This window comes from Cavia porcellus, unplaced genomic scaffold, assembly GCF_034190915.1.
Source record: "Cavia porcellus strain 051 isolate PalLab524CR breed Dunkin Hartley unplaced genomic scaffold, mCavPor4.1 scaffold_15, whole genome shotgun sequence".
In the NCBI taxonomy this organism is placed as follows: domain Eukaryota; kingdom Metazoa; phylum Chordata; class Mammalia; order Rodentia; family Caviidae; genus Cavia; species Cavia porcellus.
The window spans coordinates 51,648,528-51,675,291 of record NW_026947498.1 but is presented as its reverse complement, the minus strand read 5'-3'; the positions used below and the strand labels follow the sequence as shown (position 1 = coordinate 51,675,291).

At 36.7% G+C, this 26,764-nt stretch overlaps 1 protein-coding gene across 2 annotated transcripts in view; it reads right to left on the bottom strand.

The window, feature by feature from the left end:
* Alcam (activated leukocyte cell adhesion molecule) overlaps nucleotides 1-20,977 on the bottom strand; it is a 178,603-nt gene extending 157,626 nt beyond the window's left edge. For both annotated transcript variants that reach the window (XM_063224890.1, XM_063224891.1), the window contains exon 1: nucleotides 20,844-20,977. In XM_063224890.1, the coding sequence (XP_063080960.1) occupies nucleotides 20,844-20,916 (73 nt within the window). In that variant the 5' untranslated portion in view covers nucleotides 20,917-20,977. The remainder of the gene's footprint in view (nucleotides 1-20,843) is intronic.
* Between the last annotated feature and the right edge of the window lie 5,787 nt (nucleotides 20,978-26,764).

Below are 26,764 nucleotides of genomic sequence, written 5' to 3'. Positions count from 1 at the left end.
CCCTCTTTGTCTACTATAATTTCATAATCTGTTAATGCTTGCTTACATTGTACTTTTTCCTTTCTATGCCTCAGTTATTTTTAATGGCCCACTGTCATTGAGGAATCTCAATCTTAAAATATTATGTTTAGTACTTAATTGTGTGCTATTGATAACAAAAAAGAGCGAATAACACCAGAGACAATGAAGTGATTATTCTTATTTTACAGTAGAATAAAATAATACATTTGCAACCAATGGGAAAAAAGCCCACTCAGTGCTAATACTGCCATTAAGCAAGCAAAAGAAAAAAAAAAATACAGAACTGAAACAGAAAGTAACTAGCCAAATCCCTACCAGAATTAAAACTTGGGTCTTCTGTTTCCTCGCCAGGCCCCTGCCTTCTCATCTGCCACCAATCCACCAATTACTGGCAGCAAGACCTCAACAAAAAGGAAAGCTTCTAATCATTGTCATTAACTTGACAATGATTCTGGTAAATTACTGATTTATTAACTAAACAATGATAAACCAACACTATGTTTTTTTATTTTGTTCCCTAAGTAATAAGGTGCATGTACATTGTACCTGTTTCAAGAGGTTTTTAAAATATCAATACTTGTGAAATAATTTTATTTAATATAGATATGTAGTTAACAAGTACGAACACACAGGTTCTGTTTTAAGAATCTTTTTTTTTTTTCAAATTAGCAGTACACTTTGAATCTTACAAACATCTAAAGAAAAAGCTAAAAGAAAAAGCTAAAAGATTGGGCAAGATTTCCAGGAGGCAAAGTAAATAACCAAGCAAAAAATAAAAGATAATCTTATGTTTGAAGTACTTCTTAGCTTTGTTTGGTGATTCCTTTTTCTTTTTTTTTTTCTTTTTTCCTGCAGGTGGAAAGGTTTCTTTATTTTATTTTTATATCCGCATGACATTCACAATAGCAACCTCATTTGCTCATCTGGTCACAAGCTCAGCCTGTGAGACTACTACACACTGCTATTAAAAACCAAATTACTCCTCAGTTTTTGTAAGTACTTTTTGTATGGAGAAATGTCTAAATTTCTAGTCAACAAAAGACCTTATGTTAAAAAAAAGGCAAACCAAAAATCTATTTGAAATATCAACTTTTAATATGATTTTTAAATAGATTGAGAGTGAAACTACTGCAAAGATGCTTACTGCATAATTTGCTCATGCTGAGTTTGAAGTTGTTTTCATGTTAAAGGACTAAGTTCAGAAGGACAGCATCCCAAACACTGGGGACTGTGCTTTGAAGAGGAATATAATGATACTGGTTCTTTGGTAGTCTCTGAAATAGTCTTTTGTATACAAACAGGTACTAGATAGAAAAGAATTTCCACATACTTTCATTTTTGGAGGAAAAAATCCACAACTTATTAGGAAAATATTAACGAAATGCACTTTATTCTGGTGTGATGATAGGCACAATTTTAGGCTGTCAGGAAACAAGCTTTCATGTGCAGGGATAGGAATCATGGGAAAGAGAAAAAGGATGTGGAAAAAAGTCTGGCAAAAACTAGGTAAAAAACCCAGAGCCCTTGCCAATGCTCTGGATTCAGTGGGATTTACTTATGAATGAACTAGGAAAGGGAACCTGCAACCAGGCCAAATTTACCGTTTAGCAGGGCTTGAATATTTTTATCCAGTTGACCTATGTATGACTCATAGTGTGGTTTACTTAAAATAGATGTCGAGAAACTGTCCTAACCAAAGACAGATCATGTGTTCAAGTCTGTAGCCCTAACTCTGCTGTTCTAAAATAAAATATCCATTTCTGTTTACTTCAGATTTACTCATATGTTCCTTTTATGAATTTGAATAGTTACCTACTCCTCTTTCAATTATACTCATTTATCTAATTTTAACTTTCTCTGCAAATGTGAAAGGCAAACTCTTCTGGAAAGAAGTAGACGCTCAAAACACATTAAGTCTTACCTCAAGCCTATTGACAGCCAGGTTTAGACCAGATCATTTATTAATATATACATTGTACTGGTCAGCTTTTCTGTTGCTTATCATGCACATCTTAAAGATCAAAAGGTCTATTTTCCCTCCTATTTTCAAGGGTTCAGTCCATGGTTGGCTGGCTCTAGTCAGAAAGATCCCGGCAGAAGGGTTAGCAAAAGAAGTTGCATAACTCATGGACTCTAGGAATAGCAGGGGAAGAGCTAAATAAGAAGGGGCCAGGGACCAGATATAATCCCCAAGGTTGTGCCTAGGCTGGCCCAATGATGAAGTTATTGTCCTCACAATCAAACCACCTCATCAGGAATCTCTTCATTTAGTCAACTTGGCGATTAAAATTAACCAGCATATACATCATCCACCTGTGGGAGACAATTGTCAAAAATACTATTTTCTTAGATTTATTAGTGCAAGTGTTAAACTCAACTCATTCAGACAAGCCAGCGACTCACACTAGAGATCTGGGTATATTCCGATACAATTCGTTGGAAAGCCACTATTAAATGATATTTTTTAGCATTAATTGGGATTTAGCTTCTCTGTAACATTAAGCAAATATTCAGAATCCCTAAATTTGATAAAGAATCATTAATTAGTTTATAATATTTGACATGAATCCCTAAATTAGTCAATTATTCTCTGGATTTCAAGACCATTTTGCATGAAAATTTCTCTATCATAAATTTCTTTTAAGCCATTGCTCTTCCTTCTTCAAGGTAAGAAACTGGCTTTGCTACTGAGGTAAAAGTTACAAATTTAAAGTTACTAGAATATATGATCAACTCGGTATCGCAGCATAGCAAAAAGGGAAAATTATTTTATAGCATGATAGCACGAATATACTTAAACAATCTATGATGTTTTCTTTTTATACAGTAAGTTTCTCTTCATGATGACTTCTAGTCTAGTCTTTTTTCCTCAGTGAAGCTCCCTTTATTCCTCTGTTCCTCTTCTCATCAATACAAGCTGCTCCCTTCGGCTTCAACTGTCTGACATGGTTTTACAAAATACAATAGTCTCCCTCACCAAACCATGTCTCTTTGCATAAAACAATTTTTAATCTTGCTTGTGTGGACTTAAATGAGATGTGCTGATGAAATTTATTCACCACATTACCCTTATATTCTATTTCCTTAGATTTAAGAATACTGTTTTTTATAAGGGAAAATTTATTTTGTTCAAATCCCAAAATTGTTTATGTGAAGCCTATATTAAACACCAAGGATTTATGAATACTGACAATATTTATCATTATGGAAAGGGGAACAATTTTTTTTTTCAAACAGCAGAAGATATTTTAAATGGTCAGGCGCCCATTTTGTTAATCTGGAATCTTGACTGATCATTGACATGGCTCCAAGAAAGAGAAAATCTCACTTACTTGGCTGTATTTGTTAATACTTTTGCTTGGACTACTTTTTGAAGCAGTTTGGACTGCATTTGATAGCTTGTAGGAGAAGACTAAAAGTGAGATTAGATTTTTAATTTAAAAAATATAAATAAAACAGAAGCACAATTTTTTAAACTTAAAATTAATTATACAACATGGTAGCCATTCTTTTGAAAGTATACTACTTTGTATAGAGTATAGCAGGTTTTCAATAAATGAGAGTAATTAGTGACAATGTGTTAGATATATATTAGTTTATCTGGAAAAATACTTTCATAACATATTTTAAAGAGACACAATGCCTACATGGGAGTTCAGGAACATTTTGAGCCTCAGACCATAGAGGTAGAAATTTGCTAACTAGGTTATCCAGAATGACAGAGTAAAACTATGTTATAGAAGTTAAATTCTGAACAAGTAAGAAAGATTGTCAAGTAAAAGAGAAATAAATCAAAGTATATAAAAAAGATTTGAGGAAATGTTAGAGGTGTTTATTTTGTCTGAAGTAAAGAGACACTGAACAGACACAAAATTATCAGATATCAAGTACTAGCAAACAACAGATATTGTGATGAATCCACTCATTTTTTATCAGTGACTCTAAGTTCTGTTTCTTAAAATTGTGTTAGTTTCAAGAGCTCAAATTTATTTTTGTAAAGATAAACTATTGTTTTTCTTTTTTTTTTTCCTTGAAATTTTGGTAGATTTGTCACTTCAAAATACATTTACAAATAATACTAGATTTTCTAACTGACCTCCAATATTTTACTGCATTTTGCAAGCATCCAAAACATAATCCACTGTAATATAGTTTCTGTGGTACTGGTAAATTAAATGTTTCCTCCATGAGTGATGAATTTAATCATTATTTTATCTATGATATCATGTGAACACTTTTTACCACATTCTGAAAAAATCCTGACCATTAAGTTTAATCTATAAATTAAAAATAGAAATAAAATATTGCCAGTTCTTCACTGACTACTGAATGCATGCCTATGATTCTCCAGGAAAACAAATGTTACTATCTTCAGAAACCTACAGTTTTAAAAGAATATTGTTTAAAATAAATTCTTGTATTTCCCTGGGTGATCTCACAAGGAATTCCAAGAGTGACTATGCAAACAAATGCAAGAAGAGCATTACATGTTATATGAAAATGTTTATATTTATCTGACTATACTGAGGAGCCACTGTACAATCTTAAGCAGAACATTGCCCTATTTGAGTTATTCTGATGCAGAGAAGAGGAGAGACCAAAGGGAAGTTAGACTATACTCAGGAAACATGTTAGACAGTGCCTTATTTTTTCACTTAAAAGTTTTTTCTATTACTGGGTCTTACTTTAATCTGCACAATCAACCCAAATCTGGCTTGTAAGCATGTATATTGTTGAACTACTAAATAATCTCTGGTCTACTTATATTAATGATTTAAAACAGCGGTTGCTGCCAGATACCGTATACTATAGTTTCAAAATGTCTTATTTTTAACTTAAAATTTATATTTAAACTTAGGTATCAGCCTCAGAATTACAATATAATGTTTCATTATCAGATGGGAACTGTATCACACTGAAGAAGACACTAGCAATTGATAAGTCATGAATTGTGCGAGTGATACTCATATGTACACTCAATATATACATGACTTCTCTATCATGCGTATTTCATTTATTCAGTGGATAAAAGATAGAATATAGAGGAGTTACTGCTGGCAACTTTATAAATTTGAACAACTTGTTGCCTCTTTTCTCTAGCATCTATGGGAGTAAGATAAATAGTAATCATACATTAGGGAAAACACTAAGGTTCAATACTTGCATGATGTTTGAACTTTAAGAGTGAATTATTTACCAACCACACTGTAGAGGGAGCTTCACATGTAACTTTCAACAACCCCATGAGAGAGATAGATACTACTATTCTTATCACACAGATTAGTACTGAGAAGGGTTAAATAACTTTCATAATGTCACTCACTTGGGATAACAAAATAAATATATAAATTCCAACACTACACAATTTGGATACAGAGGCCACAATCTCAAACTCTCAGGTTATTATGGAAAATAAACACAATGAAACAGTCACTTGAAGCCAGGTACTACAGTATATACATTTAGGAGGTTGAGACAGGAGGACCATCAGTGTGAGGCCAGTCCAAACAAAACACTGGACATCCTACTTCAAAAAAAAAATTGTCTTCAACATGAGCATTTACTTGAAAGAATACTTAAAATTGTAGTTTGTTAAAAATGTAAGAAACAACGTTTAGGTCTCAATTCCCAGGAAGCTTTCTTAGTACTGTCATAATGACAGATAATCTAATTTCATTATGAAATATTAAAAAGCTGTTTCTACACTGGTAATTCTTAAATATGCCAGAGAACTGGGTGACTTCTTTAACTGACAGGATTTCAGCTCTAAAAGAAGTCTACTATGTGAGATTATGCAATTTCCATATGACTAAATAAAAATATTTTAATTAAAAATGAGAATAAATATTTTTCTTGATTGGACATTATATAAAATTAGTTACTATTAATTCAAACCTATACAGGTATTTGTGCACATTTTGTCTCAAAGTATAGTTTTAAAATCAAAGTAGAGTTTTGAATCTTGTAGTTTAGAGCTGCAAAAACATCAGAGGGTACAATATTTACAACGGAACACAATCTTAAAGTAAAGCCAAATGCCAGTATCACCCATACAGTAAATAGTAATTCCAATATACAGGAACCTCTTAGGAATTTTTTAAAATCATTTAAGTGGATTTGTGGTAAAAAATCTTTAATTTTATGTAAAAAAAAATCAACCTCCTTTATGAAAACTAAAAAGGTAAAGGAATAGATAAGATGCTAAGGACCACTGCTATGATGGTTTGTGTCTAGATGTACTCCCAAAACCTCATATAATCACAGGTGGGGCTTTTCCGAGGCGGCTGGATCTAGAGTACATGGTGCTGGGCTTAAGTGTGTGATGCTGGACTAAGGGTGTGTGATTATTAAATTAGTCCACTGACTGGTTTGGTATAGCTCTGGGTGTGGCTAACAATAAAGTCAACCATGGGTGTGAGTGCTAAGTGCCCTAAAGCTGTATAACCTGGATAAAACATAAGGGTCGGAAAGAGGGCTACTGCTATCTTTTGTCATTTGCTGCTTCTGCTGCTGTCTTTAATACCTTCTGCCTTCTACGAACTGTTTCTCCTCTGCAATGCCCCTTTGCCATGCCAACCTGCCTTGGAATTAGCCAACTATAGACTGAAACTTCTACAAACTGTGAACTAAATAAACCATTTTCCCCTTAACTTGTGGATGTCAGGTATTTTGTCTCAGCAATGAGAAAATTAACTAAGACACCAACTTAGAATAAAAATATAATTATAGTTATCTAAATCAAAAGAATATTTAGAAAAATTTTTATAAAGGGTATCAGTACAAATGGTTCCATATAGAAATCTATAAACATTTGTTTGAAAATGTAAGTGGGGTAATTACAAAAAAATTAGCTAGTTTGCCTCTACTATTCATAATGTAATTCAAATGTGTATTAATAAAAATAAAAACTGAAAAATATAAACATCCTCATTTAATGTCCTATTATATTAAAATGTGCTTCTCAAGGCTATATCTACTTTAATTTCTTGAAGTGATTTATTGTCCAAAAAGTACGCATAACCAGGAATTACAGATTTAAAACATATACTGATTAGATAAGCAGCTTGGTAGTCCAAAGAAGCGGGGATTGTTCAATTTCTAACATGCCCTTAATATTAAAATTATGAGATTTTAATCACTTTCACTATTAAGGTCACTACAAAATCATACATAAATGAAAACATTCTATAATGATCACAAAAAGAAATGGTGGAGCTCCCTCTATTGAATTATATTTGAGAAAATGTGACCTGTATTTAAAATAATAATTTATGATCCAAATGACTGCATTATAATTGGAATATTTTCAGATTACAGACATATGTACACATATACACCTATATAATACCACCTTATAAGGATAATATAGTAAACTGTGTATGTTCCTATGATTTTAGAACATGCGTTTTTTTGGGGGTACGGGGGACTGAGCTCAGGACTTCGTGCTTGCAAAGCAGGTGCTTAGGCTACTAAGCTAAACCGTGGCCCTCCTTTTTTATTTATTTTTGGTACTGGGAATGTGTTTTTATTTTTTATTTTTAATTTTTTGTTTGTTTTGGGAGAAATTACATTTTAAAGCTCTCATTCTCTCTCTCTCTCTCTCTCTCTCTCTCTCTCTCTCTCTCTTTCTGTGTGTGTGTGTGTGAGTGTGTGTGTGTGTGTGTGTGTGTATGTGTGTGTGTGTGTGTGTGTGTGTGTGTGCTCCTGAGTTGAACTGGAGTTTCCTAACAAACTCTGGAATTATAAAATGTCCTAATAAGATAACTTTTGCAATTTTGTTATGGAAATCCAAAGTGCATCAAGGTAGGCTGAAATATTTCTTCTAATCAATAGAATGAAATATTTCACAAGTTTTTCTGGTGCAAATAAACTGACATTATTATGATAGTATGATTATTGAAAGGTCTATTCATATTATTATTACTGGATAAGAGTCCACTAACATGCCAGGGACTGAGATATGAAATACAGTCTTATTTCCTTCTGGAGTATTCATATCAAATTAAGTTGATAATTATTATCTTTAATTTACAAATCAGAAACAGACAAATGCTAGCAGGCAAAGTAATTCTCTAATTCATAGTTAAAGCTCTTGAGCCCTTCCTGTACAATTCATTTAGTTTAAAGTTGCTGAGCACTGGTAAGTGATAAAAAAAAGCATACAATATATTTTTAAATGCTATGATATTAAACCATACTGTACATAAAAATTTAACTACTCAAGCCAATCAAATAGTTTTTCATTCAAGTATTTTGAATCAAGTCAAAAAATGATAACTTCACAACGCATACTCTGAATCTTTTTTCCTCTTTTATTATTTATTTTAGAAAGGTGAAAATTTTTTATCAATAAAGAAGAAAAAACTAATTCAGGGTTTGTCCCAATGGGCAGATATTTATTTTCCATTCTAATATAGTAAAAAAAGTTTTAATCTTACAGTAAATAATCTCTTCTCAGAACAACTATATTTGAGAACTAGGTTAGCATACACATAGGCTGAGTCAAGCAGGGAAATTATCTAACATAGTAAACACAAATACTTATTTTATGGATCTGACATTAAAAAGTATCATTCATATTTAGAGTCATCCTTATATATCCACTAGGAACATTCTTTTTGGAAAATGTTACACTTACCACCCACTAGAGAAAATATTTGCAGATTAAAGAATACATGTCACAAATTTGAACATTTAGATTAAATGCCAGGCAGAAAGCACTTATTCATGATATTACATTATATGTATACCAACATTAACTCCATTATGAATATTTGCTGCCTTATATTAAAAATTTTATCTTCAACAGATAATTGTTATAAACTATATTCATATGACTATGGTTTTTTCATAGTAAAAGGACTAATGAACAGATTTTATTCTACTTTCCATAACAGAACCAAAAATTACAGAGGGAATGTATTTAAAGATATTGGCTTTTTACCATTTGTAAAGGATGGCACATTCAGCTTAAAAAACAGTAAATGGACCTATAAAGCAAAGCTGTTAGAAGAATTCTTCAAAACATGATTTATTTAAAAATAAATGGTTTGTTTGCTATGTGCTATTATACAAAGTATACCACAGTGCCATTAGACCACTCACATAATATATGTGAACAACAATGAACTAACACGAATAATTGAAAAAATTATCAAATACTCCCAAGGCTTACATGTGGTTGCCTCTTAATATCCTCCTTCACTTAGCCAATCTCAGTCCACAGAGTATGAATTTTATGAAATGAAGAAAGGGTAGCTTACAAAAGAGTTTATGTTATAAAAGATAGTAATTCTAAAAGCTTTGTATAACGTTATGTGTAAGGGACAATTTTCCCATTTTTTGGCTTCATCTCACATAAAATAAAGTTAGAAATCAATATAGCTATAGCTTTTGATTTGTATGTAAATGTTTGTGCATCACTTCTATTTTTCCATGTAAGCTCTAAAACAATAAAAATATGCCTATTATTCTGGTTAAGTTATATATTCATACTACAAAATTATGGAGGGAGTACAAACCAAGAGGATTTACATATAATTTTATCAAGCTTTTAAATATTTTACGCTCTGGGAATTTTAAGATTTCTTTCCAAATAAAAAACAGACATTTTTTTTTTTTGACTCAGCAATCTCACTTTCAAGATTTCCTCTTTCCAACATAAGTGTTCAATGGACACTAACATCTATTGCCTTACCGTTTGCAATAACTAAAGATAGAAATGTTGTGTATATATCCAAAAGTTGGCAAAAATGGTTAATTAGGGTGGGATAATAACATAAAATGCATCCCTTTTAAAATGAGCTAGAGAGCACATGTACTGATACGACACAATCTCTTAATCTCTAAAGTGTGCTAAGTAAAAAAGAAAATTGTGAAATCTTGCACATAGTGTTCCCACTGTACACTTTTTAAAGGAAGAAAGTGTTTAAGTAAATATTTGCTAGTACATGAGTATTTGACTAAGACAAAGATCTTTTAAATTTCACAATGGTAAGTAAATTGGGGGAACTGCAGGAAAGTATTTGAACAACTTCAAGAATCCCTGGTTTCTGCCTCAATCTTTAAAACTGTAGTTTCTCTCAAAAGTGGCACACCCCACTTCACGTCCAGGAGTACGAAGGCAAGTTCCTGCCCATCTCTGGGGCTTCATTCATTCTAGCTTCTCAGTCCAAAGCTTTTGCGTGATTATCTCTCAACACACCTCTCAAATATTTATTGAAATCTTTCCAAACGTCTTCTAAACTTCTAAACCAGGTCTGGCCACTGTGATGTCAAATGCTCTGTATTTCTTCTTGTGCTACTCAGCAAAACTTCCAGCTTTACTTGATTAACTGCTCCATATGTGCTTCCCAGAGAGAATACACTGTCTCGAGTGACAGAACCTTGAATGTGGAGTAACTAGTTTGCTGCCTTATTCCTAAATACACTGCTTTGCACATACATAAGAAGTATTTGTTGAATGCTATTTCTTATATATACTGAACGGTCAGTTCACTGCAGTGTTAATTTTGCACTTGATCTTAGCCAAAAGGCCAAGAAGTGATGACAGTGACACCATGACCTTGGGCAACCAGTTAAGCAATTTTGATATTTTTTACAGCTCCCAAATTTTTAGTATGTGAGTCTAGGCACGAATGAAGGGCAAATCATTGTTTTATTTATTTCTGCTCTCAAATAGGTGGTTGACTAAGCTGAACATCTAAGGCATGCTATTTTTCCAGTAGCTCCTCTTTCACATTTTGGTTTGAACATTTAGTTTGACTCTAATCTTTCAAAATGCCTGTTCTTTCCTCTCCACCACAGGCATGCATGTGCATATGCAGACATTGAATTTTCCATAATTTCATTTCATGGGAAGTTAAGTCCTTAACAGTAGGAAACAGGTTTTTTTTTTTTTTTAATTGGGAACTACTTGGACATTTCTAGTAAATCTGTGTTTTTTGCCTTATAATCTAGAAGAAGATGGTGAAATTATGAATATGAGGCTAAAGATTTTCAGTAAGCATTCTGAAGGTGTCACATCCTCTATTTTGAGTGGGAGACTGCAGATAAGCATAGTACTAGTTCTCCCTGTTTGGTCTTTAGTCACACCTTTTAAAAAAGGGAATTTTAAAAAGCTCTTTCTATTTAGTAACTGGAGATGATTCCCACATTTTTCAAGTTAAATTGAGAAACTTAACAGCAGAATGAAGCAGAAGTACAGGTCACTAGTTCTGAAGCTAGGTAGGCCTCAAGAAAACTTGTATATTCCTATTTTTTTCTCAGAACTCTCTTTTTATCAATGTTGGGAGATCAAGGAGAATCCATTTTCCTGAACAGCCACCAGCCTATCCACAGCACCACAGCTGCCTAGACTGACCTACTGCATGCAGACTTCAATAGAATGTAAGAGTTAGCTAAAACCAGAAAGAAAGAAAAAAACACCCAATCAAGTCCTGATTAGATTGCTAATCTGAAGAATAATGAGCTAAATAAATAGCTGCTATATTTTGGACTCCTTTATTATATAACAACAGTTTCAAAGATTTAGCAACAGCAGCCAAACTTATGGTTTTACCTGATTTAGAGTTGGATGAACTCATATCCAGAAACTTCCTAACCATTAAAGGAAATCCTTTGGTAAATGATGACAAAGGTTCTAGTTGCAGAAGCCAAAACTACTCCCTTCATTCTGTCCTATTAATAACAAGAAAAGTGTGATATCCTTTACCTTGTGTGCTTAACGTTCTGTCAGTTTTCTTAGGCCCATCCATTTTGGGAGGTTTCTGAGACAAATGAACCTAATAAAACCTGGATACTTCATTTGTTAGGATGGTGGACCTTAGCACCAACAGTTCTAGACATGCTATAAGGTAACCCAGGTCACATCACTATTTCTGACTGATTTAGCTATAGCTTACATGTACAGAAGGACTTGAGAACTTCCATCAAATTTGTAGCCATTTCTGTAGTTTGTTGTTGTTGTTGTTTTTAAAGATTCAAACTGGCAGTAGGCTTACTGAGAAATGTCACTGAGAAAAACAGAATGAGAGTTGTATGATTCTTCCATGAAAGGATTTCAGGCTCAGACTGAAATAAACCAATTGTAAATAACCGATAGCTAAGTGTAGCTCCCAGGCGAATTTCAACTTCTATTCTCTTAGCGAGTTAGATGAATTCAGTTTTTATGCCGGATCATGGAATTGGATCCTCTACCTCACTTATCTCTCTGATTCTCTGTGTCTCTGCCTCCTCCTCTCTCCTTCTCTCCCCTTCCTGCATAGACTGCATTTCACATAATTTCAGTTCATGGGAGGTAGATTTAAATAGTATAATATTTTGCTGGATCCCCTTTGAGAGTTGTAGGTAGGTCATATTTTTGGTCTATGGAGCTAGCAGGGAGAACAAGCCCACTGCAATATGCTCCATGTTATAATTTTTTTATTAAAAAATTAAAAGAAAGGAGATTAAAAGAGGACATAATAACATAATAACACAGGTCAGAACAGAACAATTTAAGCAACATAGTGTTTCATCACAAGATAACCTGACATAACAGTAGCTACCACAGTGTCTCTTTCCTTGAAATATTTGAGTATAACTTTGTATATTATAGCATCAAACACAACATGACAGTGTAAAACCATTCAAGAGAATGAAAGCATTACAGGATATTTAGAACTAACTAACAGAAAACAAACACTGGTTTCTATATTATCTCCTTGCCTATAAAAAATTTTGTTTATACTATCACATATAATAAAATCCAGTAAGATACAACATGATAAATTGATGGAGAAAGAAGAACAAAAGCTTCATGGGACTTCAAAATAAGATGATATTATATCAGGACTAGCTATTATATTGTCTTGTTTTCTTCAAAATAACTGTTCATACCATCACAGACAATAAAATCGAACAACCCAGAATAGAACCATTCCAATTAAAACATTTATAAGGCTTCAAAGCTATATAATGTGGAATCATGTTTAATGCAAACTTTTATATATTCTTACCGTTTCTTACACTAGGGAAACTATTCGGTATTTATACATGTGAGTTTGATTTATTTCGCTTATGAGTATCGTCTCAAGCTGCATGCATTTATTTATAAATATCTCAATGTGATCATTCTTTATAGCTTAGTACTCCATTGTACAAAAATACCACAAGTTTTTTATCCATTCCTCAGTTGATGGACACTTAGGTTGTTTCCAAGATCTGGCTATTACAAACTGTGCTGCTATAAACATGGGTGCACGTATATCACTTCCACGTTATAATCTTGTATCTTTGACAGGAAACAGACACATAACCTATTAGTGATACATTCACTCTAACTGTATTTAAATTTTAAAAGGTTAGAAAAGCTCACTTTGTCAGGATGAGGAATGATTTTCTTATAGTTAAGCAGTCTAAGAGACATATAGACAGGCAAGTTAATAATTATGGTGTGTTATTCAGTTTTCCATCACTAGAGCAAAATACCTGAGATAATTAGCTTATACAGAGCAAAAGCTTATTTTAGCTTACAGTTTCAGAGTTTCATGTCCATGACAAATTGATGCCATTGTGACAAGGTGGCACATGTAGCAGAAGCACAGGGCAGAAAAACTATATCACAAGTTAGGAATCAAAAAGGAAGAGGAAGGGCCTGAGGTCACCATCTTTGGTTTTATGCCATCAGGGACTTAAGGACCTTGCAATGGGGAGGAATTGCCTTTCAAAGGTCCTATCACCTCTCATAAGTGTCACCGTAGGGTCCAAGTCTTCAACCCATAATCCTCTGAGAGATATTCAACATTCTAGGACTATCTTGTCTTAGATATACTGGGAAACTTGAGCATCTTATTAATAATGTGCTTATTAAGCTAGATAGCACCAAAAGATAACGATTAAAAATAAATGTCACAACAGGCATCAACAGATATCACCTGGAGAATGGCAGGTTGACTGTACATCAAGAAGGTGCACAACATGAATTTGCTATAGTTCACTGTATAGCCCCTATCCTTAAAAACTTAACAAATTCTTTGGTGTCTATGGAAAGTTTTTCCATTTTGCAAGGATAAAATCTCAGTAGCCAAACTCATAAACCAGCTTATTGGTTTACATTAGAGCAATTACTGCCAAGGGAATACAATGTTTACGGTCTCTCAGTAAATTAGCTATATAAGAAGTTACATTATAATTAGAAGAATTCTTAGTGACCATGAAATTGCAGCATGGGAAAATTCATTATACTATGTGACTGTTTAGAACATTACACCTTATAGGGATTTCTCTCTCTCTCTCTCTCTCTCTCTCTAGAAGAATTCTTAGTGACCATGAAATTGCAGCATGGGAAAATTCATTATACTATGTGACTGTTTAGAACATTACACCTTATAGGGATTTCTCTCTCTCTCTCTCTCTCTCTCTCTCTCTCTCTCTCTCTCTCTCTCTCTCTCCTTCTCTTCTATCTCTCTGTCTCTCTCTCTCAAAAAAGCTGTACTTGCTAAAAGGCCTGGGAAAGTCAAGTCTTCTAGTCAGAAGGCCACATCCAACCACAGGAGAAAAATGTCTGGATGCATAAATACATCCAGTAACTGCATTTGGTCAATCACTTTTCTTCTGCAATGTTTTCTATATTGATCCAAGCTTTTTCCACCCTTAGCACAAGTCCTTTACCAGTATGCATTTTTAATTAATGAACTATCAAGATATAATTATGTCTTACTGGCCAATGAATTCTTCTTTTCATTCACACAATTTTGCACACATCTGTTCATTCAGGATGATTCGTTTCCCAGTTCAGTTCTTATGGAACAATACTATACTCTTTTTCCTGAATTTTTTGGGAAAATCTTTTGGCAATCCATGAAAGACAGGTGCTGCCTTATGGAGGAGCTTAGGTCTTTATGTAGCATTGGTTCTTTTAAAAAAATTTTTTGTTGTGAAATTTATTTTTAATAGTACAATTTTCACTACATAATGATTATATTTATCATGAGGAGTTGAAGTATGTGTCTTTATCCTTTACAAAATCTTTTGCAGACCTAGTATAGTGACTCACACCTGTAATTTTAGCAGATAGGAGACTGCGGCAGCAGAATTGCCTTATTTCAAGGAGAGCTTGGACTACATAGTGAGATCAAGGCCAGCACTACATAGTCCAGGTCAGGAACTCTCAGGAACTCTTTGTGTTCCTCCAGCCTCAGTCTCACAGTGATTAGATCACAAACCTGACCTTTAATCCAAGCACTAGAGGAGGCTGAAGCAGGAGGACCAGAAGTTCAAACCCAGCCATGGAAAGAGCCCGTCTTGAAATTAGAAGTTTTAAAAAAGGGCTGTGGATGCAGCTTGAAGTGAAGGCTCTGAGTTCAGTGTCCAATAATGCAAAATGTCTTTTAAAAAATGGAAACTAAGGGAGGGGGAAGAAAAGGAGAAGGGTGGGATAAGGGAAGGGATGGGAAGGGAAGGGAAAGGAAAAGAAGAGGGCTGGCAGGCAGCAAAAAGTTTGTAGATGTGAAGTCTTTCTGGACTTTACAGATGAAATACAGATGAAAATAAAATTTGATGTTGCAAAAAAAATCATGCTAACTGAAAAAGAAAGCAACCAGTATCATAATACAACTTGGCAGAGCTGTTAGCTAGTACCAGGAGAGAGAAAAGCCAGGATATACCTTACCCACTGTAACATGACAATGCTAATTTTAGGTTAAAGGCAGAAAGCTTGAGAACTTTTTTCAGACTCACTTTGGCCAGGATTTTGCATCATGGAATGCTATGGCAAGGCAGAAGGGTTGGAGGGAGGAGGAGATAAACAAGAGAAGCAAGGTAGCTAATTTCTGATTAATTTACCTCCCCCTACCCTGTTTCATTATGTTGAAATACTATTAATTCTTAGAACACTAGATACAGGTATGTTCATTAAATATTTTCAACTCAGTCAAGATGGATAATCCTTTGATTAGGAGTTGTTTTAGACTGTGTGCAACTCTGATTTTCCCTTCAATGAAATGGGTAATTGAGAAATGACTGAATAAACAAGAGGAAGCATTAAAAACTAATTGGAACATACAATAGAATAATGGGCTATGCTAACAGGTTAATATACAACAATTACATAACACCACTGTACATTTGCAACTAGTCCTATATGAAGTATGTTAGATATTCCACTCAAAAAATAAAATAAATATGAATTTTGTCATTTGAAAGGAGAAATTAGCTGAATGAAAGTATCTATAACTACAAATATATGATAACACTTTATATACTGTAAGGATATTATAATAACTATAGTAACTAACCTTGTTAAATAACAAAACATTCTCTTATACAGAGACTATATATTTAGATTTTGACTGTTATACTTAGGAGAAAGAAAATTATGTACTAAATTTTAAAAATGATTTAAAGTACAAATAGTCATTTTGGTGGTCTTTTTTTACTTTTTATTGAAAGTAAAATGAGTTTAAATCCAAAAGTAATAAATTCATTACATATACCTCTTGACAAAATATTCTTTAATATTCCAATTAGTTAGCTCATTCTTTATAAGTCACATACATTGATGTGCTAGAAACCAGACAGGCCTCTGTGAAAACTAAACAATAAAGAAGAAAATTAACACTTTGAAAAGAACTGAGTTAAAGTACTAAATGCATACAGACACTTTTATCATAGTTGCACCAAAGAGGCTCTCCTGCATCTCTGGTATATAAATCACGTATGTCTACCTGAATTAATAGCTTTAGGTAGCTACAACACTTTGATGGGGTTTTATGTCAAACAGGAAAGGGTGTGTCTGGAAATATGAGATTATAAGAAAACTTAAATGTTAACTAAAAAAACTGTTATTGTACACAAATAATGCTGTTATTATACACAAATAATACTGATACCTTAGATAGTGCTCAGGCTTACAAATTTCCAGGTTTAATGCCATAAAAAATTAGAGAGAGAAAAAGAAAAGAGGAAATTCAAAGAAAAGACTTTGCCTGCCTTTAATAAAGTGGTAATTAAATGGAGTAAATTAAAGGGTGTTCTATTCACAATATAATAAAGTTAATATGACATATTTTGCTGCTAAAAATTTCAAAACTCTGTTAGTTACTAATCTTACTACAATCAGAACTGTACCAATCACAGCAAAATACATTTATAGATGAAAAATAAAAACAAACACAACAATAATTTTTACAGGGCTACATAAATATACCATATATATATATATATATATATGGCATAGCTAAAATCTGAACACATGAATACTAATATAAAGAATATTTTTATGGTGCAGGGAATTTAGCTCAGTGACATAAGCGCCTATCAGGCAACCACAGGGTTGTGAGTTCAATCCCTGGTACAAAAAAAAATATTTTTATAATATTTATGACTATTACAATGGGCCTTTATTGATCTTTCAAGCCAAGAGTAGACACGTATTCTCATTTGACTTCCTATCACAAAAGATAGACTAGCTTGCATTCAAAAGTCTGAAAAAGTTTGGAATCCAGGAATGTGAAATATTTTGTATTTCTATAGGTTTTAAAACTAAAGGAAAGTTTTAGGATTTTCTATTTCTTCTATATTAGAAGCACTGTAGGGTGCTCACAGGAGGCTTTGTAAATTGAATATTTTAGCATCAACCATATTCTACAACTATATTAGCGCCAACATATTCTATAATCTATATATGCAGTGTAAAAAAGGGGGGAGGCAGTGGGGGAAGACTTTCAGCACGGATAGGACACATAAGAAGAGTTTTCAGGAGACCTTAAAACCTTACTCAGTTTTGAAATCCCTTTTCCCAGTAAGGTAGGAGACCAATTCCTCTCCATAGCCCTTCTTAATTTGTAATAGAACAATTCAAGCTTGGAACAGTAAGTACAAAATGTTATACTGAATTTATAAAAGTGGAAAAAAAGATTAACAATTGGAATCCATTAGCACTTTTCTAACAATACAGTTTAAATGAATTTTTATCCAGAATAAGATTGCTAGAAAAATAGTTCTGCAAAATAATGCTGCCTGACCCAATTAGATCTTTCATCATAAGACATCATAAACAAAGAGTATTTTAGTTGGAAGAAATCTCACAGAGGTGTTTTAGTTCCTTGTATTGTACACAGGAGAAAGCTACAGCCCCAAAAATGGTTAAATGACTTTTTAGAGTGCCTAAAGATTCTGAGCCAGTTCTAAAAAAGCAATGTACTGCAAATAATACTCCATTAAGTAAGCTGCTATTGGATTAAATAAAAAGAGACACTACTAAGTTTATAGTTTTTAAATAAATAAACAGAACCACATCAGTAACCTAAAAAAAGACACTGAGCTGATGTTTACCCAAAAGCCTGATGTGTTTTACTGTTATGTTTCAAATACAGTACCCCACTAAAAACAGTGTGCTGTATGCTTACATCATGGAAAGAACCTTGTATCAGTGAGTCTTTACAAAAATACCAGGGAGGGTAATATACAGATGATCCCAGTGAACAAAGAGTTAACTATAAAAAGCCCCACCTCCTTGTAAATAATCAAAGCTTTTTTTAAAGCAATACAAAATGTCACCACAGGCTGACGCTCTTTCTACAAGAATAATTTTTTTCTTTTTGCTTTTTGCTACCTCGGATGCTGAGCACACATTTCTTTGCCTTTATCTTTGAATTCAGTTTTGGTAGCTGATATATACATATTCGTTCCCTTCCTTCAATTAGACAGCCTGGAATAGCTTAAATATACCAGTGACTACTGTAGGGGTCAGGGACTAAATGACTTGCAGGGGCAGTTTCACAAATTCGAGTTTTTGTCCTCCAGTACTGAATATACACTATTAAAAATGCTCTAGAAATGAAAGCGGGCAGCAGGGAAAGTTAGCTGCAGGATGAATCCGCCCATTGTCCAGGGACCTCCAAGCTGCTCTAGGCTAGACAGATCACTCTGAGGGCGGTGCAATTGCCACCTCAAGTCTTGCTGTTGCAACATAATCTTGCCTTTCAAAACGCTTTGACATGTGAGAAGTTTGTACTATGGCAGATCAGTGATTCAGGGAAATCGGGAACCCAAGGCTTTGTAGCCTGCGACCCCCGGACAAGCTGTGGTGGTAAGTGCTCCGGCTCCCCAAGCACAGCTCCTGGCCCTGGCCCGCTGCACACAGGAATCTCTGGCGCCAGTCATCACAAAATAGGTCTGAAAGCGGAACCTCTGCTCTTCTGGCAGTTAAATGTGTGTTGGGGTGGGGTAAACCTGTCCTCCTACGTGGCCAAAAGAAATTACATTCCTGTTCAAGCCCGAGAAAAAGGATACTGGGCATGTGTGTGCCTCGGTGGTGGTGGGGACTCTTAAAGTCTACAAAGGGTTAAATTGCAAAACAACTCTGGACTGAGGAGCTTCACCTTTCCCTAGCTGCAGCACCCTCGCCTTCCCTGCTGGACTCTCACCTTGGCTTGAGTGTGTCCTTTCTTTTCCCCATCGGATATCGAAGGTCAGAAAGTGAAACCCACACTGTGCCAGACCCCGGAGGGCCCCCAGACCCACCTCCCCAGTGTTTTCACACTGACCCACCTGTTTTAAATCCAGTTCAACTCTGATTTCATGGTCTCCACCCCCAGAGCCCGAGGTTTCGTCACTAAGCCTTTCTGTCTCCGAACCAGCAGGTGAGCTCATTACCTCACCCAGATATATAACTTTAATAAACAGATCTGGAGAGGACACCTCTCCCCTAAACCCACACAAACGCACATTGCGGAAACAGTGAGGGCAGTTCACAAACCCTTATGATCTCTCCCTTGGCCTCTGGTCACCAGCCCCACTTTGCCCCTTTTCCTGGAAAAGATTCAGAGGCTTTGAAACCTCTCTGAGGTTGCTAATCACTGAAGGGATGTGCAAGAATAAAAAAAAAAAAATGGGAAGCGAAGTGGTTTTAAAAAAAATTCTTTGCAAAAAGCAAAAGAAAAGGGAAAGAAGGAACAGAAATCAACATAGCAGGAAGTAGTTTAACCAGCAACTCTACACCAGGGATGGAAAGCAAAACTTCAAAGAGGAGGAAAATATCAAGTCCAGCGAGGAAATGAACCTGCTGCTGTCAAGCGCCTGTGAGCGCGCAGAGCACTGGGTGAGGACGAACTCCTGTCACCGCCAGGCGGGCCAGAGGATGCCAGGGCCGGGACGTCCCCGAGGGAGAAAACGGGATTCCCTGCGAGAGACTGTAGTTGCTGAGGATTTTGCGGGGTTTTCCCCCATCCTTTTCTAATGGCCCGTGTAGTACTGAGGACTGAGGCTTCATCGACACGTCCTAGAAATCCACCAGCCCCTCCTAAGGTCTCAGAAACCTGGCTGCTAATTCCAGGTCAGCCCAGATTTTTGCTTGTCGTCACCCTCGCACTGGCCACCCACCCCGACAATGGCACTACAGGGCAAGCTTTAGGATTTTTTTTAAATGGGATGCTTTAAGTCTTTCCCTTCTCCTCTACTCTACCCCTCCCACCCCTTTACCTCGCACCAAAGGGAACTTACTAGGGGATTTATCAGGAGTACTCATTTCAGCCAAGAGCTAAACGAAAGGAAAACTGGCCAGGGACGCGGAGCACTGGACTGTGGACTTTGATCTGAAGGGCTCCTCGGGGGCGAGAGCCGTGGGGACCGGGAGACTCGGACGGACCTAGCCGCGGGCTCCCGCAGCCCCAGCGCGGCCTCCCCCCAAGTTCCGAAGCCGCCCCAGGCGCCCCGCTCCTCGCCGCCCGAACTTGGGCCGCGCAGTGAAACCCCGGCGAGCGAGTCCGGCCACCGAGCCGGCCCGGTCCGCGCGCGCGCCCGCTCCCCCCGGCTTCTCCTCGCCGCCCGCGCCCGCTCACCTGGCCTGAGCACCGCGGCGGAGACCAGGAGCCAGCGGAGCAGACGGCGGCACGCGGACGCCGCGGGGGCCATGTTCGTCCTCCTCCTCCTCCGCGCCGCGGGAGGGGGCGTCGTCCCGGCCCGCGGTGCGGCGGCTCGTGGTCCCGACGCGGCCGGGCGGGGCAGCTGCTCCTCCTCCAGACGCGCGGCCCCCGGGCTGTGGCTGCGCCCCGGCTCCGCGCCCCCGCAACTTCCCTCGGCGCGGCGGCGCCCGCAACTCCTCAGCTCCTTGCGGGATCGCGACCCTCGCTCGGCGGTGGACACGCGAGTGACACAGGAAGGCGGACGAGCTCCTCTTCGGCTGGTTCTTCTCTTAGTTTTCTCCTCTTGCGGTGGTAAGGATCACAGTAACGGCAGGAGCAGGGCAGAGAAACAGCTCGGCGTGGGCAGGGGTCGCCGGTGGGCGGCGGGGACGAGGGGGCGGCGGCCGCGGTCTCCTCAGGTGGCAGCAGCGGCGGCGGCGGCGGCGGCGGCGGCAGCAGCGCTCCACCGGCTGCTCTGAGTGGAGGGACTGGGAAGCGCGTGTGAGCTGCTTCTCTCCTCCCTCCCGCCTCTTTTCTCCCTCCTCTCCTCCCCGCCACCCTCCGTGCGGCGCTGAGCAGGTGGCTGGAGCGCGGAGCCGCAGCCTAGAGGCGCTGCAGGACCGAGTCCAAGACCGAGCCAGGCTTCCGAGGCTAGGAGGCCGGGCTCAGCCCCGGGGAAAGAGGGCGGAGCTTCTTAGAGGCTCCGCCCTCCATGTGCACGCCACCCAATCAGGACTGCGCACGGGAGCCGGACGCCCCCGGTGGGGTTGGCGGGATTGACACTTCCCGTAGGGCCGCTAGGTGGTCCGCCTTCACTTCGCGCTGCCTCTCCCCCTGGCCTGTGGTTCAGAAAGCTAGATTGCTCTCCTAAGGCACCTCGACTCCTACCTCACTGGCTCACGTCTCAGTTTTTCTTCCGCTGTGATGTTTCAGACTTCCTGCCTTATAAAGACTCATGGTGTCGGCAGCGGGGCTAGGAGAGCTCCCGAGGTCAACGGGCGGGAGCACAAGGGCTGGAAGTAGTGGCCCAACTGGGAATTCAGCTCCTGGGAGCTGGAGCTGCTCCGGGACAACTCCGGGCCAGACCCATTGCTCCCGTACTTCTCGCAGCCCCCTTTCTTCCCAGGACCCTAACACGTCCTTCTTAAAGGCAGATGATTGGGTCGACTGCCTGGAATCAAATGGAAAAAGGATACTTGCTCCCTGCCCCCCTCCATGTCCCCAGTGAAATTTTTATCTGAATTTCTAGACCTTACTTCGTCATATGGATTTTCCCACTGTCTTCAGAACTGAGTGCGTGTTACTTCTATTTTGAATTAAGCGGCGATTTCAAGTTACGAAACAAAATCTCGTTACTCATATAAAAAGCCAAACTCCTGCCTGTTAGTTCCAAAAAACTAGGCACCCCAGGAGATGGACACTCTTCTCAGGCAATTTGGAAACACTGCACCACTTCCCTGGCGGTGCATGGGTAGCTGTGTCGCTGTCAGATCAGGCAGAGAGTGTGCAGCAGTATTTTCCTCTGGAACACCGGGGTGGAGCTATCAGAGCCCCAAGTGGCTCTGCATCAGGAATGCAGGATCATAACTCTCATCCCCAAAGCGTAATAAAATTGTGGCCCCTGAACCACTTTGCTAGGACATTAAATGGTGTTTCCTGCATCACAGGGTCGCCTCTGTATGAGACCAGACTCCTGCCAAGAATGCTAACTAGTAATCCTCACATACTGCTCTTCTTTAAAAGGCTGCAAGTCGCCAGCTGCATAAGGTGGGAGGGTGTGCAGGCAGGAGAAGCTTTACACACACACTTTGAATTTTTATCTTGTGATTAAAAAATATTAACCTCCAGCTTTAGCTGTGATTTTTTAAAAGAGTGCCTGTCTTGTTCTCCTGATTCTTCTTACATTAACAGTATTGTAGAGAATAGCTGTATAAATAAGTAGCTTCTCCCACTTGATTTTGACAATAACCTTCATTTACATCTTATGAATCAACAGACAGACTGATGGCTTTTAATTGTTTCAGGAGCTGCTAATATGCCAGTAGATTCCTATGAGATTCTTTTTGAGAATAATTTTGAGCCACATCTCTAAGTGGCCTGTATTAGATCAAACCATCCTCACAGTATGTTTAGTCTGGACCTTTGGACTTTCTGAATTCTTTTGTTTTGGGATGGGAATTATTACAACATAATTATTAAAGATAAACTTCAAAAAAGTCTGAATACAAGTATCTGATAGGTTTTATTACTGTATGGTCAGATCATGGCCAACTCACCCTCTTTCAGCCTCAGGCTCTTCAGGGTTGTACAAAGTGATAACAATAGTTCTGCCACATTGAAGCACTGTGAAGATTAAAGATGATCACATAGAAAACTGATGAGATAAAGTAAAAAGAACTTGGGTTTTGGAAACCAGACAGAGCCTTGTTATGGTCCTTGATGTGTACTTATTCTGTGAGTAACCTTAAGCAAAAGTCAGGCTGTCTTAGTGTTTTGACCCATTGGTATATCGCCTTCCAAGGTGTGCAGCTAATTTAGGTCAAAATATTGACATAAGTGCTATATATTTAAATAAACAGAAAGATACATTTAAGTGTTATAACTCCCAGATGCATATATGTGTTTGTGTGCATATAATATATGTTATATGTATTGTTGTTTCTAGAATTCCTTTCAAAGAGAAATGTGTCTTAGTTTAGGAAAATGCCCTGAGAAGCTATTTGGAACAGTAGCTCCAAAGGCTATTGATCACATATAATTAAGGGCACAAATAATGGTAAGACTACACTAGATTAAGCAAAATGATAAAATACTGAAACAATAATTTAGCAAGGGAATAGAGCAGGAAGCTGAAAACAGGAAAGAGACATACAATCATGCAAGCATGAGTTTGGAAATGATCAAGTCCTTTAAATATTTTCAAATTAATTAGCAACTTTATTGAATACATATCATATGTCAGAAAATTCTAAATAATGTATATGAATTAGTGTATATGATCTCCCTTTAAAAAATCCTACTAGATAGCTGCAATTACCACCTTAATTTTACTTAAAAGGAACTGAAACCCAGAAGTGTAAAGTAGCTTTCTCAAGGTCATGCAAGCAGTGACTCCTTACAGTGGTAAAGTCAGGATTGTATGCCAGGCACTCTGATTCTAGAAGTGAATTGCTGCCCACTTTGCTCACCAAAGATGCATAAAAATAATTTAATGCTTTTTGGGGTGACGAGGTCTTGATTTAAACAAAATTTTAATAAAGTTTGCTATCCTTAAACATATTTTCCTTGAGGAAGTTAAATTATAACACTATCTGCTTGGGCCAGGTACAGTGCATTTGAGATGAGGAGACCATTTCTAAACTGAAATAATGCAGCATAAGCAAAAACTCAGAGTCAGAAACAAACATGAGGATGTAAGCTTCGAAAAATACTGTAGTGAAGAGAAGATTTCTCTTTCAAAAAAAGTCTCCCAAATTGAAGTGGAACCCACTTTACTAGATTCTTTAGAGAAAGATGATTTCCAGCTGTATCTGCATCACCATGACTTTTGTTAAAATTGAGAATACATAGTATTCCAGTGATATTTATCACACAGTTTAGTCATGCATCACAGCGTCCGTCCATCCTGATGAGTTCTTCTTCCTGAAAGAGGTAAAATGAATTGTGCTTAACCTAAGGAAAAATATCTCATGTTATCTGAAAGATAAGAAAAGCATTGCATTTTAAGTATAGAATTCATCATGCAAGACAGTATTCACAAAGCAATGATTTGGTACAAAAGACACATTTTTACTTAAGATATATTGAGATTAGAAATCAGGAACCCATCCTCAAGGCTTGGGCAGGGACTCTGCCCCGTGTTAAATCCTTAATGCATCAATATGTGAGAATAAAGCCAGTGCCAGAACGGGTGCCCTTAAGAACAGAGATGATTTTTTTCTCTCTTGATTAACCAAAAAATATTTCTCACTGACAATAAGATTTCACCAAAGATGGTTTTAGTAGCAGAAGATACTTGTTTCTTATCACTGTACATCAAAGTGATGTGTACACCTTCCTTCTTCTATTTCTTTTCTACTGCTACTTCTTTTTTTAACATAACTATGTGCATAACTCAAGAGTATATAACACATCTTTATACTTCCTCCATCCTCTGTTAGTGAATATGCATGTGAGCAATATTTTGAAAATAGGCCGGACATGCCATAAATGTTTATGAATGAGAAATAAGAGATGAAACAGGATTCGTCTCTACAGAATTTACATCCTTTTACAAATTTAAACTTACAAAAGGTAGTAATACAAAGAAATGAAAGTTTTTCCTCTGAGTCTTCATTGATTGCCTGGGTAAGACTAAGACGTGTAAAAGAAAAGAAAGTTTCTTAAGTCAGTTTCTTGAAACTGAAGTGAGAACTTTGAAATATAGATTGAGTACCTTTAATCCAAAAACCCAAATTCATTAATCTTTTTATTAATAGTGTGCCATTTTTGGAATGGCACATTCAACAATACCTAATACAATTTTGTCTTTTCAAATTCTTCTTTTGTCTCTTCTGAATTTTTCTAGGTAATATTAATTTCATACAAAAATTCAAAAACTTACAACCTTCCACATATGTGGGTTAATGAATCTGCACCTTTATGAGCGACAACTGGATGCCACAGTAGAAAATTCCACATGAAGCAATAGGTCAAAGTCAAAATACAGATACACTAGAAATATTATGTATATAGAATCACATTCAGACTGTGTATAAAATAGATAAATAAAGTGAAGAAACAATCTGGGAAAGGAAGAGAGTAGTAAAAATGCTTTGCTGTCAATGGGAATAAGGCCATGAAGTGACAGAAGGTAGAGTAGTAAGTATTAAAGACCAATGGAAAGACCTAGGCTAATAATATGCTAATGACAAAGATTGAAATACAGAACCAAGTAGGATTTATATTAAGTCTAGCAATATATAGTGATTTAAAGAGACACAAGGATTGCACATATATAAGTTAATGCTGTTTTATTTCTAAATCATAAAGTTTATAAAGTAAAATATTTCTAAAATCACTCCAGATATGGACTAGAGGACACAAGGATATATGTTTTAAGAAATAATTGAATTTTGTTGTTTAATCTCAATTTTAGTAGTAATGTGGGTCATCAAATACAATTCAACAACTCATTCTCAACAGTGCTAGCTAATAAAGATGCATCACTAGAGCTTAGAAGAGCCCAAACTTTCAGTGTACAATAAACATTAGATTCTTAGTTCAGACTGCAGAATATTCAATGTCTAGGTACAAAGAGGACAGGCGCAGCTGTTTTAGTCGAACTGAAAATCACCTTAGTCATTTCCTTCCTGTCTCAGACATGAGGAATGGAGAAAGAATCTAGCTAAACAATTCACTAATTGACTAATCAATTGACTAAAAAATTTATACTATATAAATGATGTCAAAAACTCTCCAAGTTTTCAAATCTTATAATTCATTAATGCTTTCAGTAAGTGCATAAAATTTAAGCAAAAGTAAAACAGTCTGAGATTACACCTTCCACTTGGGGGTTTCTCCACAAAGGTCACTAGGTGCTTTCAACTTTAAACTAAGATAAACAACTTTGTTCACTTAGAGAATATAGAGAATGACTCAGAATATGATTATTCAAATGTGTGATAACAGAAATTTCAATTTTAGTATTTTCTAGAAGTTCTCTAGCATTATCTCTAACTGGAATTCATATTATTTAGCCATTTTATCTACAATAATTAAAAGTAAACAGTGAGTGAAAAAATATGAAATAATATGTATTTGATTTTCTAAAACAAATCACCATAGATATCACAGCACTGGAGAGTCATAAGAAGTGT